The 13,644-nt window shown below is 48.6% G+C and overlaps 1 protein-coding gene across 2 annotated transcripts in view; it reads right to left on the bottom strand.

Annotated features, from left to right (window-relative positions):
• The window catches only part of PTCH1 (patched 1), a 69,998-nt gene extending 57,519 nt beyond the window's left edge, over positions 1-12,479 (bottom strand). The window contains exons 1-2 of one of the 2 annotated variants that reach the window (XM_065662054.1): positions 11,821-12,479; positions 10,145-10,337 (exon numbers count right to left, since the gene is read on the bottom strand). In XM_065662054.1, coding sequence (XP_065518126.1) covers positions 10,145-10,337; positions 11,821-12,021 — 394 coding nt within the window. In that variant the 5' untranslated portion in view covers positions 12,022-12,479. Of the gene's footprint in view, positions 1-10,144; positions 10,338-11,820 lie in introns of those variants that run through there. The other variant, XM_065662053.1, reaches the window with a different exon arrangement.
• Between the last annotated feature and the right edge of the window lie 1,165 nt (positions 12,480-13,644).

Here is a 13,644-nt window from a genome sequence, read left to right as displayed (position 1 = left end):
CAGCTCAGCAATGTTTATGCTGAGGAGATGCAGTAATATACCCAGACTTTCCATTACACAGCATGAGGTAAAGAACAACCCTATGCCTCTGCCTTCCCTACTTCCCATCCTTTGACCACTCTGCTTCCATGTGCACAAGACTGCTGTTCACAATAAGGCAGAGTAACAGGTTTTGCCTGTCAGCAATGGCTTTTACTTTAACATTTCACTTATTACATGCCTGTTTGACTAAATTAAGCAGCCTCGGCCAAGATACGTCTTGCTTTCTAGCATCTCAGTTTCAGTTATTATTATCTGCCAGTCCAAAGCAATAATTTATCTGTGTCCTTCCAGCTCCAAAATACTAGTTGTGCAGCCAAAAACACAAATAACACTACAACTACTGTGCTTATTTCAGAGCATGTGGATTTTTCCCTTTTCTTTTTTTTTTTTTTTTCTTAACTAAGAGATGGACCACCCTGCTTTCATGGCACAGAACACTATTTACATTGCAATACTTGACTGTGTAATACATCTGGCATTTTTGGGCAGGATTCCTGAGCTAGGGGCCAGAAGCCCTTAAGTAATGATTTAAGGATGGAAAAAAAAATCATACAACTGACTCAACAGTGCTCATTTCTACTCTGCTGCTCTTAGCTTGTGCTTACTGACTGAAAAGCAGAAATGCATCATACTGGTAAACAAGAGAAGGCTGTTTCTTTTAATTTATCTTACTGTTAGTAAATGAAGACTGTATTGCAGTTTAAGGGCTCAGTTCCAGCTTCAGGTATATGGGTGTAGAACACTGTACATGTGCCTTAAAAATATCAGCTTTTCCTTGCACATTAGCAAAATACAGGTGTTTCAAATACACAATGATTACTTGTATATTTGAAGCTGGAATTAAGCTCAGTACAATTCTCTGAAGGAGCACCACCTTTGCAGAAAGAGTCAGGTTATGGTTCTGCTCATTCCCTTACCTCTAATATATTTTGCTCATGCACGGAAATAACTAAGTTTTCCAAAACCAAGAAGTTAAAGCCAAGACATTCATTCTAAAACCCAAAATTTAAATCTCCATACATCAAAACATCTATACAGTCAGCAGTCTCCATAAAGGGCTTTTTACCTCGTGAAACTACTGCTTCTGCAAAATTCAGGCTGTTTATAGCAACTGAGATGATACTGAATGAAAATAACAGAGAAAAAACAGTAATAAGTACATTGTATTTATAGATACTAAGCTAAGATTACAGAGCAAAACCAGGGAATTAAGAAAAATAGAATTTATTTTCAAATTCTGAATTCAAAGTTACTCCTCGCAACTCCACTCCATCTCTTTCTAGTGCAATGTCCAATGAGAAAATACTCCATGTCAAAGTCACTCAATTAGCAGCAAGGGTAAACATAGCTTACTGCATCCAGTATTCATTGGTCATATTTAGCACACTGTAAGTGGATAATAAAATTGGATATATCACATTAGAGAGGAGCAAAATATCTTCCTGTTCACTTGCATTCATGGACACAGAAAGAAAGTGGTCATTGTAAGATAGCATACATTTTCAGTGCAGAAATCATGCTTCAAAGCACAGAGTTTTCTGTTGGGAAAAATCACCTTGGGAATCTGTTGCCCCAGTAAAGCATCAACAGCAAAAATACCAATACAGTTTGTACAAGTTACAATGAAAATCATGTATCTTTATCTTTCCGAAATCTGACAGGGTACTATACTTCTAGCTGTAGAACTGTCACAGCCTTTAAGAAGTTTTATTGATTTCTTCAGGTTTTCCCAGGTAGAGTGACTCACAAACACAAAAGGGGAAAGACCTCCTGCATAATAGAAAGCAGGGGAGATTAGAGAAATGAAAAGAACTAAAGGCATACTGAAGATAAAAAAGGATGGTTGACAAAATATATACCTATAACTGTACAGTAGACACAAAGAAAAATGAACTTCTTTGTAAAATTCTGCACTTTAGCTCCTGCTGAACTCCAAATAGAGCAGCTAGAACCATGTATATCCACGCCATCATTTGCAGAGAGAAAAAGCACTGTCAAAGGCTGTAAGACTGAGCTATATTCCATATACAGGAGAAAATGTCTGACAGGGAACAGCCCCACAAGGTTGACAGCCAAAATGCTGTTTTTGCCAATCAGAATATTCTTAAAAAGCTAGCTATGGGCAGAAAACTGTACAAGCATGGTTTTACCTGACTGCTCCTAGGTTGAAGAGCATAATTCACCGTTAAGCTAAAAAGATTGTGCATAAAAGTCCATGAGTATTAAAATAAGAACATGTTCCATTAGACACCAAAAGGAAAGCAGCTGCAGACACATTAAAACTAGCATCCTAGTGGACACAGCTCCAACAGGTCATAGGGAGGTCAGCTTTGAAGGAGAAATCCAAATGAAATATAAACATGGCATTGTGAAAACCAGACAAATCTCCTATAGCTTTGTCCAGCCAGCACTAATCTAGGCATCAGCTGTGGTGCATAATCTAAACAAAGAGATCAGTCGGTTCGTACATCTGGAAGCTGTCATATTTTGGAGCCTCCTAACAGTTATGTGTAGCTGAAACATCCACTTGCATGCAACAGCCTTTGAATTTGTTGAGTGGTCAAGAACTGTTACATGCACAGGCTACATAGTATCACTGCTTTCTGGGGAACCACCACAAATAGGGTTTAATAGAAGGGCTTGGACAATCTCTTCCCACTGAAAAAAAAAAAAAAAAAAAAAAATCACGAAAATGCATGGAGTCTGGGTGAGGAGCTAAAATTCTCCCTAATGCATTCTGTGTTGAAAGTATGAGTAGTCATGGCTTTTGGAGTTCATTCTTGTCTGAACCCAGTGTCTGCTAAGGAATAATGAGAAAGGCAGGCCCATTCGTGTGAAAAAAAAAAACCCACCAACAACAGTCCACTTAGCAGGTAACAGGAGCTGGTGTAGACCTCAGACTACTCATGCCACCTCCACATAGCACCACAATAACAGCACAAGCCAGGTCTACAGCTGAGGTCTACACATCTCTACTGAGTCTTCTGCTTGCCTACATTCTCCCTGTTCCTGCTCAGTGGGGACCAACAATAATGAACTGTTGCTTTCAGCTGCTCTATTTCCCTCCAGGATTTCTGTGCCGAAATTTCCAAGCTCTCATGAACTACAGAAATGCCTTCACACCCTGCTCACAAGCAGCAAAATCCCCAGAGTGCAAGATGACATTCAAAGCTCAGAAGAAGGGAAAGGGGAATTGGTGCAGGCAAGGCCCTGCCCTGTTTGAAGACACATTTCAACAGGGAAGAAAACAGACCCTTCCAAACAAGGATCTGCAGGACATATTCTGCCAGGGACATTGGCAACAGTGTGTTAAGTTTGGAAATAATAATGAAGACTAATTTTCTGCAGCCTTGAGTAAATTAAATGCCTCTGAAGTCTGAAAGGCAGGAGGAACCACCCAGCTGTCCACTTACACCTTAGGAGGGGGTGCCAGCTCTACAGCAGATCCTCCCCTTGCCCTTCTGAGAAAGGGGGGCACCCTGGTAGTCTGCTGTGACTTTGTACATGGGTAAGGCCTAGCTACACTAAAGTCATTCCAAGTGCTGCCACTATATTCAGCAAGTTCAGGACTTCATCCTTTCCCTTCTCAATGACCAAAGGATGGTCACAGTAATACCTTCATTAAAACTCTTACAGATGAAATAGAGGGATTTCAAACACAGAAGCTGTTTTGTTTTATGTATGAGCTTTCCAGCAAGGAGCACCAACTCTGACCAGTAATACGGATACCTGTCAAACTGGAACTTAACAGAGACCCACAGTGATTTTTAAGTTAATAGCAGGCCCTTGAGAGATGATAATCAAACACCTGTATAGCTAAAACCTTTGAACATCTTTTCTTAAAAACTTTCAATATATAGGAACAGTGGGCGTTCACGTTCACATGAATGTAACACCCACTATCCTCATGTTTTTATCCACAAACATCAAGTAAAGCTTAAGTATTAGAAGTTGATGTTATTTTCAAACCAGAAGCATGGTCTTGTAGTCTTATGGTCTTACATTTTGACCAGTAAATGTTAAAGAGAGCATGCTGACCAGATGACTGCTCTACAGCCATCACATGGAAACAGCACTGCTATTTTTTGATTTCAGAAACCAATCACTAAATAATCATACTTATTTGAAATGAAACAGGATTTGGAAATTTCCAGATAAACACCTTTCAAGGAACTTTCAATACACACTGTGGAACACAGCACAGTGCAAGACAGTATTCAGAGATAACTAAGCTCTTATGTCATCTGATCCAGATGAACCTAATGGATCTGGTGATGTGATCAAGACAACCTTTCAGACTGTCACACAGCCTACCAACACCCCACCTCAGATTCATCAACAGGATAACTTCTGCTCTTCTGCCTTCTACATTGTGCCCTTCACAAATCACTGTAGCGGGAGTGAGGAATTATATTCAACTGTATTCAAACCAAATGCTACTCCATCCCAGTCACATAAATTTGTCTCCTTGAAACAACAAATTCACACAGATTTGTTCCTTTACTACACTTCTTTGCTTCTACAAAGAGTACTAGTGTAAAGTTAACTGATGCCTTAGGCAGAACTTAAGGATAACTTTCCTCTCCACCTGCACTTGATCTTGCTGGGTTAAGCAAACTGAGAATCTACGGAAATAATACCAGTTCCTGCATCACTCACACACTTTCCTCATTTTCAACTCATGCCGATATTGCATGGGTAGATTAATGTACTTTAAGATTGGTCAGCCATAAGTACTATAGTACAGTAACTTGATTTTTGCCCTTTTAGAGTGAAACACTGCTACACATAGCTCAAATCTTCACTTACAAACTGTTTCTGCTGTGCACACTCAGGCCTAATTCACTTACAATTAGAACACACTCACTGTGTTCCAAGTACCAAAACTGAACTATGTGGCTACTGAGGCACTATGTTTTCACCGCAGGATGTCCTATCCCTACCGGTATCATTCATTCTCTTCCCTCAAACTGTCATAAAGAAGGGGCTCTGCCTGTTAGAGCATGTTTAGCTTCATGAAGAGAACTACTTACAGAGGAAAGGTTTGACTGAGCTACAGCTAGTGCAAAATAGTCCAGAAATCAAGAAAGGAAGGAAGGAAGACCATGATCCTCAACCTCTTAAGAGAATAAAAAAGTAATAAAGAAAGTGAGGGGAAAAAAATACCAATAGTGACATGAAATGAATTATCAATGAACAAGACTAGACCATCTCTCCCCTTATGAGCTGCTCCAATTAACACTATTCAAGGCATTGCAGTAGCCAAATTTCAAGCTCCATTTAACAGAACCTTCTCTGGAGCCACAAAACTACCTTCTTTCAGAAGCAGAGGCTGTGAACTTATGTGTGACTCCTGTTCACACACAGGATCTTAGATTGCTTGTTGCACTGGTAGCAAAAAAACATAACCAGTTATGGGCATGATTTCGTTTCCATCCAGAGTACTTTCTAGTTACGAATGGATGTTTCTAAAAGCACATCTGTGTCCAACAAAATACAGTCACAGAGGAAATCAATGCAAAGCCCTTTTTTTTCCCTCTCAAGGGCATATGATGTATAAAGATGCTAACCAGTCTCCACAACTCTAGCATGCATGGCCACCCACACAAAGCAGTTCAACTAAAGCTGAATGGTTGTGGATAACAGAACTGCCACTAAAATGCCAGTCCAGAATTTGTTTGCCAAAGCAACTAAAGCAAGCATCCCTCAGCAGCAAGATAAGCGCATGGGGATGACAGACCTGTTGATGGGCTGAGGGGAGAAAGCTGTATGTCCCAGTCAAAGATGCCAGGGACCTGGACTACAAGACAGATGCGGGGCGTGAGGTCATACTGTGGGACACAGGCTAATAAATGAAGTGCTCTGAAGAGCAGCCAGAGGATGACTGTGGGCTGCTTTTTTTCAGGCGGGGGGGGGGGGGGGGGGAGGAAGGGGGGAGGTGGTTTGGTTTTGTTTTTAATAAATAAACAAATTTTTAAAAAAGCAAAAAGCTACTCTACAACACTTGATGTCAAGAAACAAGCTGAGAGGAAAGCAAATTTGGTATCAGAAGGCACAGAGAAGGGCACGAGTGCTGGCATAAATCCTGAAGGTGAAACACTACAGGAAAACTGAAAAAAATGATTATTTGGAGATCTGTTTTTCTTTTTCTCTCTTTGAAAGTTTGCCTACCCGGTGGGTTTCTAAACTTCTTATGTAAATATTTCAGCCATAATAGCTTCAGGCCCAGACTACTAATCATTTACCTTGGAATGTGCATGGCCTTAAAAATTCATTCAAACTTCACTATTTTTAATTAATTGTGTTATGGTTTTAAAGCAACCGTTTACTTCCTGCAAACTTGCACTGTATTATGTTCCATGTATATGGTATTCAGAAATACACCATAGAAAATCAGCCTCTTTATGTAAATACTGCCTATTTATTCAGCAGTAAGAGTTGTAAAAAGCTTCAGCAGCAAATCAAAACTGTTACCTGAAATATATTTCAGTAGTGTACCAGTGGACATACTGAAAAACCAGGTGATAAGGCCCCTCAGGGCTTGAGGGGTGAACTATTCACTGGGCAAAAACTGGCTAGAGAGCCAGGCCCGAAGAGCGGTGGTGACTGGAGATACATCCAGTGTGCAGCTGGTCATAAGAGGTGTTTCCCAGGGCTCACAGTATTGGGACCAGTTCTTTTTAATATCTTGCTCAGTGATCTGGACAAGGGCATTTAATGCATCAACAGTCAGTTTGCAGATGACATCCAGCTGGGCAGGAGTGTTTGTCTGTTTGAGGACAGGAAAGTTCTACAGAGGGATCTGGACAGGCTGGGTCAGTGGTATGAGGCCAACTGTAGGAGGTTCAGCTGGGCTACGCACTGGGTCCTGCACTTCTTGGTCACAGTAACTTCATGCAGCACAAGAGGCTTGGGGAGGAACAGGTGGAAAGCTGCCTGTTGGTAAAGGACCTGGGAAAGTTGGACTTGCTGAATGAGTCAGCCGTGTACCCAGATACCCAAGAAGGCCAACGCATCCTGGCTTGTCCTGGGAATAGTGTGGCCAGCAGGGCCAGGGCAGTGATCATCCCCCTGTACATGGCTGCACCTGGAATCCTGTGTTCCGTTCTGGGCCCCTCACTACAAGAAAGACATTGAGGCGCTGGAGCAGGTCCAGAGAAGGACAACAAAACAGCCGAAGGGTCTGGAGCACAACTCTGACGGGGAATGGCTGAGGGAACTGGGGGTGTTTACTTTGGCAAAAAAGAGGCTGAAGGGAGCCCTTATCACTCTCTACAACTACCTAAAAGGAGGCTGTAGTGAGGTAGGGCTAAGTCTCTTCTCCCAGGTGACAAGGACAAGAGGAAACAGCCTCAAGTTGCACCAAGGGAGGTTGAGATTGGATATTAGAAAAAAATTAGTCACTGGAAAGGTTGTCAATCATTGGAACAGGCTGCCCAGGGAAGTAGTGGAGTCACCATCCCTGAAGGTATTTAAAAGATGTGTAGATGTGGTGCTTAGGGACATGGTTTAGTGATGGACTTGGCACTGCCAGAGTAACAGTTGAAGCTGATGATCCTAAACGTCTTTTCCAACCTAAACAACTTTCAGATTCTATATTTGGCCAACATTGCCCAGTTCATTTAAACTCCCAGTAAACAAAAGATAAAGGTAAAAATAAGACAGGGTCCCGTATTATAATAACCTCCAGAGTGTACTTTCATGCTGTTAGGAGCAGATGCATGCAAACACAGAAAAGTGAGTTTGGTCATTGCTTTCCGCTTCTGCATAGGAAAAAGAGCACTTTCCATACTCTTTCCATGCCAGTTCTTACTCAAATTCTCAATCTGTAGCTCTATCTTTAGTTTAGCAGCAGAAATATGAAACTGCTATTTGTTAGGTTTATTTGTGTAACACCTGGCTCATGAGTGGAACATTGACAGTCTCTACCAAGAAAGCACATTCTAGCAAGCTCTTTTGTGTAGACAGTCATGTAGTGCTAGAATAGGAAGGCTAGAAGTTGAATTAAATCCAGAATACTTTATTTTATCTTAATCAGCTAGCTGCTTTTTTTTTTTTTCCAGTTTAGAAAGACAAGGTTTCTAAAGGCAGAATTTCAATACTTCTTTTTATGTTATTTAATTCTGACATCAAAACTAAACTCAATAGATGTGAAACTAGAGAGGTCAACTCTGTACAACCAGCTGTGTTATGAATTCATCTTGGCCATAAAAACCTTAGAGATCAATTTCAACCAGATTTTAAACCAGGGACTTTCCCCCTCCCCACTCCGTAAAGCAATAATGACATGAGAAGAGGTCAGTGCAGCAACTGAACTAAGCGGCTATTTTGCAAACCTATTTGTCCCTTGAGAGCTGCATTTTTTACTGCTGCGCCAGTCATACAGACATCATCAGCAAGTAGTTTCTTGGTATTACAGAGTTACAAAAAGCAGGTGGCATTAATCGGATGGGATCAACCTTCCAAGTACGAGAACCCCGGTAATATCTGGACAATAAACCTCAAGGAAGTGTACTGGATGGAACTGCAATCATGTATTATTTACCAAACACTTACAGAAAAGCAGGGACAAAACACATGAGCAAACATTGATAAAAGAAACTTTGACGCAACAACCTCACAAGAACTTCAAAATGTTCACAGTCATTTGCATGAGTATATAAGGTACTCAGGACCTAGTGATGAGTACAGACTCTGAATGCACATCTCTGCCTATAGATGGGATCCTGCACTGCCTGCTCTCTTTCTCAGGGCTGCTAAAAGCAGATCTCATTATATTTCGCGATCCTGGACTGCACGGACCAAAAAAAACAGTTCAGTTAGTCACACATTACTTTCCAAAACCAAAACCCAGTACTCACTAAGCAACCCGTGAACCTCATCCTGACCCCAGTATGGCTGTCATCTGCAAGGGTGGAATCTGGCCATATACGCACCATTCAGGACAGACCACCTTCCTAACAGCTGCTAACTTTGTTTGCACTCAGCACTAGCTTTTCCACACTCTCACATACAGAGAGCTATTTAGTAATGATTATTTATGCAGCCTTCCATATTAACTTTTACAAGCCACATTCTCCTGCAAGCGACTTTGACATAAACCCAGAGTAACCACCGCAGTCAAAGAACTCTGTTTCCACGTCAACCCAGCTAACGAGGGAATATGATGCTAAGTAAATTTTCCCCGAAGAAAAAGGAAAAAAAAAGAAAAAAGTGAGAAAACACACCCCCCAAAAAACCCCAAACCCCAGGCCCAAAGCCGCGGCCTCCAGGAGCGGTGGTCCTCGGAGACGGATACCCCGCCAGGCCTGCAGCACCAGCGCCTTAAGGACACATGGGCCCGCGAGGGGGGCGCTGGCGACACCGCTTTACAACCCCACACCCCGTGCTTCTGCCCGGGGGTGGTGTCCGCTGCCAAAGGCAGCCCCGGCCCCCAGCACATTTCCTCTCTCTTGCCAAGCCCGTCTTCCTGTGCCGGTGTCCTCAGGCGAGGCGCGGAGGGACCACCCCCACCCCGGACACTGCCCGCAGCCACCCCCTTTCTCCTCGGCAGCCTGCTTTTCTTCTCTTTTTCGGTCCTTTCCCACCTCTTTTTCCTCTTTTACCTGATACAATCGCTCCCCCCCCGCTGAAAGCTGTCCAAGCCCAGGACCACACACAGACACCCGCCCCTCCGCGCCGCTCTCCTCACCGGCCGCCCCCTCCCCCCGCCGCGGGCGCACGCACTCCCAAAATGGCGGAGGGGCGCCTCCGGCAGCGCGCCCGCCTCCCACCGCCCACGGGGCCGCCGAGACCGCCGGCCACAGCCCGCCCGCGCGGAGAGCCGGGACAGAGGCGGGGTGCAGGGGGCGGCTCGCCCTGCCTTCCCCTCCGCGCAACACACGGCCTGCCGCCGCGGTCGCTCCCCCTCTGGGGGCGGAGAAGTGGTACGCGCCGCCCGGAGCCGCGTGCCGCGGCCCAAGGCCCGCCGCAGCCCGACCCCGCCGGCGGCAGCCCCTGCCAGCCCGCGGCGCACGCGGCCCCCGCCGCTGCAGCCGGGCGGACCCGGGCGGGCAGGCGGGGCCGGCCGGGGAGCAGGCGGCCGCGGGAGAGGGGCACTCACCTTCCACCCACAGCTCCTCGACGTTGGTCTCCAGATTAGCTGCCCTTAATCCTACAGCGAAAGCCCCAAAAATCAGGAGGCCGACAACCAAGAACTTCCCGCAGTTTTTCTGAATGTAGCAGCCCAGTTTAAATAACAGTCTCTGAAACTTGGCTCGCAGCCACAGCGGCGCTTTCCGTCCCGTCGCCTTCCCCTGCAAGGCAAGAAGAGGTCAGTAGTAGGGGGGCCGCGAGGGGAGAGCCCCTTGCCCCCCGCAGCACTCTTGGGACGGAGGACGGAGCGGCCCAGCCGCAGGCACAGGCCGAGGTGTACCTGCGGGCAGCCGTCCTGGCCCCAGCGCAGCGCTCGGGCCGCGGTGGCGCCGCCGCATCACGTCCCGGCAGCCACCACCTGCGCTGCCTACCGTGCTCCCTCCTCCCCGGGGCACTGGCCGCGGCGCAGCATCCCGCTGGCGAGAGCCGCGGGTCCAGCGCAGGAGCACCCGTTTCCGATAAACCTCAACAGCCACAGAAAAAGGAAGATAAAAGCCCCTTTCCGTGTTCTCCTTAGAGCTCTGAAGGGCGGGGTGGGGAGGGAGACGGGACAGGACGGGGGGGGGAGGGGGGGGGGTGCCGGTGGTGGTGGAAAGCTAGCCGGTAGCAGTTTGCTGCCGTTCCCCCATTCCCGGCTCCTATCAAGGGTTTGATGCTGAGACAGAACCCACGTGGTGAGCAGCGCTGTAAGATCAGAAGTAATTCATTTCCATAGAGTTTGGAGACGCTGTGTGATCTGAATTAGGAAGTAGAGCAGCCATCTGTAAGTTACGACAATATTTGTGAACGGAAGAGGGCAGCCACATGGATTTTCTTTTTTTTTTTTTTTTTTTCCTCCCTTCTCTCCTCCTCCTTTCCCCCTTCTTACAAAGCCTAGAAATCCGCTCCCTGAAGTTAGACCATCCCCGCAGCAAGGCAGCTTTTCGAGCTTGTTTACTTTAAACATTTTTTGCCCAGCGGAGGTCGGCGGCGGGGGCCGTACCTCCGCCCCACCAGGGCCGGTCCGGGCTCCCGGGGCGCTCCGGCACCTCCAGCCCTCCGCGGGGACCGGCGCGACCGGAGTTACGGTGGCAGTTTGTTTACGGCCCTCGCTCCGTCTCCGACCGCCGGGGGAAGGAAGCCGCTGCGAGCTTTCACTGCCGAGGGGAGCCCCCTCTCCGAGGGCAGTCGCCGCGTCGGCGGAGGCGAACTTCACAAAAGCACAACTTCTGCCAAGAAAGCGGCAGCCCGCCCGCTTTCTCCCCCGTCCCAGCCGGGAGCCGGTGTTGCCGAGGTCGCAGAGCTCTACCAGGGGATGCAGAGGAAGCGGAGGGGGAGAGGGAGAGTGGGGCCAGGGGCTAGCCGGGGGAAGGCCGGGGAAGAGCCGGGGCTGGCTAGGGAAATTTAACCAGAGGAGTGCTCCGCAGCGCAGGCACGCAGCTGGGCAGGCACAGGCGAGCAAGGAGGGAAGGAGGGCACTCTCTCCCGCACTGAAGAGTCACAGACGTCCCTCTCTTTTTTCCCAGCATTTTATTGGTGGCCGTTTCATTTCCATCTCCTCCTTCCACCCCCGCGAGAAAACACACCACCCCCTCCTCCCCCGCCGAAAAGCAGCTCTAGCGCTAGCTTGTATCTCTGGAAAAAAGAGTGAGAGATTGAATGCACCTTTGAGATCTGCTCCAAGGCGAAAGCCGCATCGCAGTAGCTCGGCCGCTGCAGATACTCCCGGTCGGGCGCCGCGGCTCGCCGATTCCCTCCGGTCCTTCGCCGCCACCCGCCGCCACTCCTCGCCGCCCGGCCGGGGTGGCCGCCACCGCCGGCGCTGCTGCTGATCTCCGGCTCCGACGCATTACCGGCCGAGGCCATGTTGCCGCCGCCGGCGGGACGGCGGAGCTGCCGCTGGTGCTGCCGCGGCGGGCCCCGGGGCCCCGGGGGCGCGGCGGGGCCGCGGGGGGCTGGCGGCGCTGCGGGCCGCGGACTGCTGCTGCTGCTGGGGCTGCTGCGGGAGCTGCCGCCGCCGCCGCCGCTGCTGGGGCTGCTGCTGCTGCTGGAGCTGCTGCGGCGCGGCCGCCTCACGCGGGGCGCGGGGCGGCGGCTGCCGCCGCGGCCGCTCCGGCCGAGTCGCTCCCCGCGGCTCCCATTGCCACATCGCGCGCGGACCCCGAGCTGCAGGCGGCCGCTCCCCGCTCCCGGCGAGGGCGGGCGGGCGGGCGGGCGCGACCCCCGGCGCCCCCCGGCTGCCGCCGCCGCCGCCGCGCTTTCCTCCGCTCCCGTTGAAATCGCCTCCTCCGGCCGCCGCTGCCTCCGGGAAGCCGCTGTCCGCGGCGGCTCTCAGCGGCGGGGCGGCGGCGCGGCGGGCCGCGACTGCTGCTGCTGCTGCTGCTGCTGCTGCGATGCCTCGCCGCGCTGCACCATCCTGCCTCAGCGCCGGGGTGCTTCCCGCGGGCCGCGGGGCCGGCGGGGCTCCACGGTCGGCTCCGCCGCGGTGGCGGGCAGCCGGCTGCCTGACGCTCTCCCCCGGCGTGTGCGCGGCAGCACCGAGCTGCAGCCCCTCGGCTCAAGAGATGAGATGAAGAAGAAAAAAAGGACTCTCTCCATTTGGATAAAGAGGAGGAGGGGTGGAGGGGGGGGAGTATGAGAGGAGAGAGAGCGAGAGAGGGAGAGGGAGGAAAAAAAAAAAAAAGCGCTGAAAGCCCGCCCCCGGGGCTGTCAGATGGCTTGGGTTTCTGCGAGGCGATTGGCTCGGGGAGGGCAGAAATTACTCAGCAAACATGACTATTATTAGCTGCTTAGCAACAGCTCACCAAAGTAGAGAGACCACCCAGGCCGGCAACCCTTGTGTGTGCATCTCCAGCTTCAGGGGGAGCCTTAAAGAGATCCAGCCTTCCTTGCATGCAATACTTCCATTAAGGAATGCCTTCCCCCCTTTCCTCTCCGTTTTCTTTTCAAGAAAGCTTTTTCCCCCCTCCTCTCTCTCTCTCTCTCTCTTTTTTTTTTTTTTCTTCCCTTTTTTTTTCCTCCCGGGATGCTTGCAGACAAATACAAGCGCGGAACTTTCTCCCTATCGACGTACAGAAATATATTTTCCCCTTTTAGAAAAAGAGAGGGAGACGGGGGGAAAGCAGCATTAAACGCTTTCTAAAGCCCTTAAAAGAAAATCCTTTTAGAGGCACCTTGGCCTCAAGCTGCCAACAAATACTGGGAGGTCCGAGCTGAATTCCCAGGCTTGCAGAAATAATGACAGGGTGGTAGATACTGCGGTTAGAAAGTGCCAGATTTTCTCCCTCTCTCTTTTTTAACTAAAGAGGAGTCTTAGTTCCTTGCAAGAAAACCACTCAGTCCAGTTAGAAAAAAGCACAATGAAAACTTAACACTTAAGGGATTTAAACCCGCTCGGTAGCTAGCCTGTTTCAACTTAGGACTCATTCTTTAACTGAAACCTGAGGAAAGCCAATTTTAATATGTTTTTAGTGTAAAAGTCCATGAAAC

The sequence above is a fragment of the Lathamus discolor genome, chromosome Z, assembly GCF_037157495.1.
Source record: "Lathamus discolor isolate bLatDis1 chromosome Z, bLatDis1.hap1, whole genome shotgun sequence".
Classification (NCBI taxonomy): Eukaryota; Metazoa; Chordata; class Aves; order Psittaciformes; family Psittacidae; genus Lathamus; species Lathamus discolor.
This window is presented reverse-complemented; position numbering and strand designations above follow the sequence as displayed.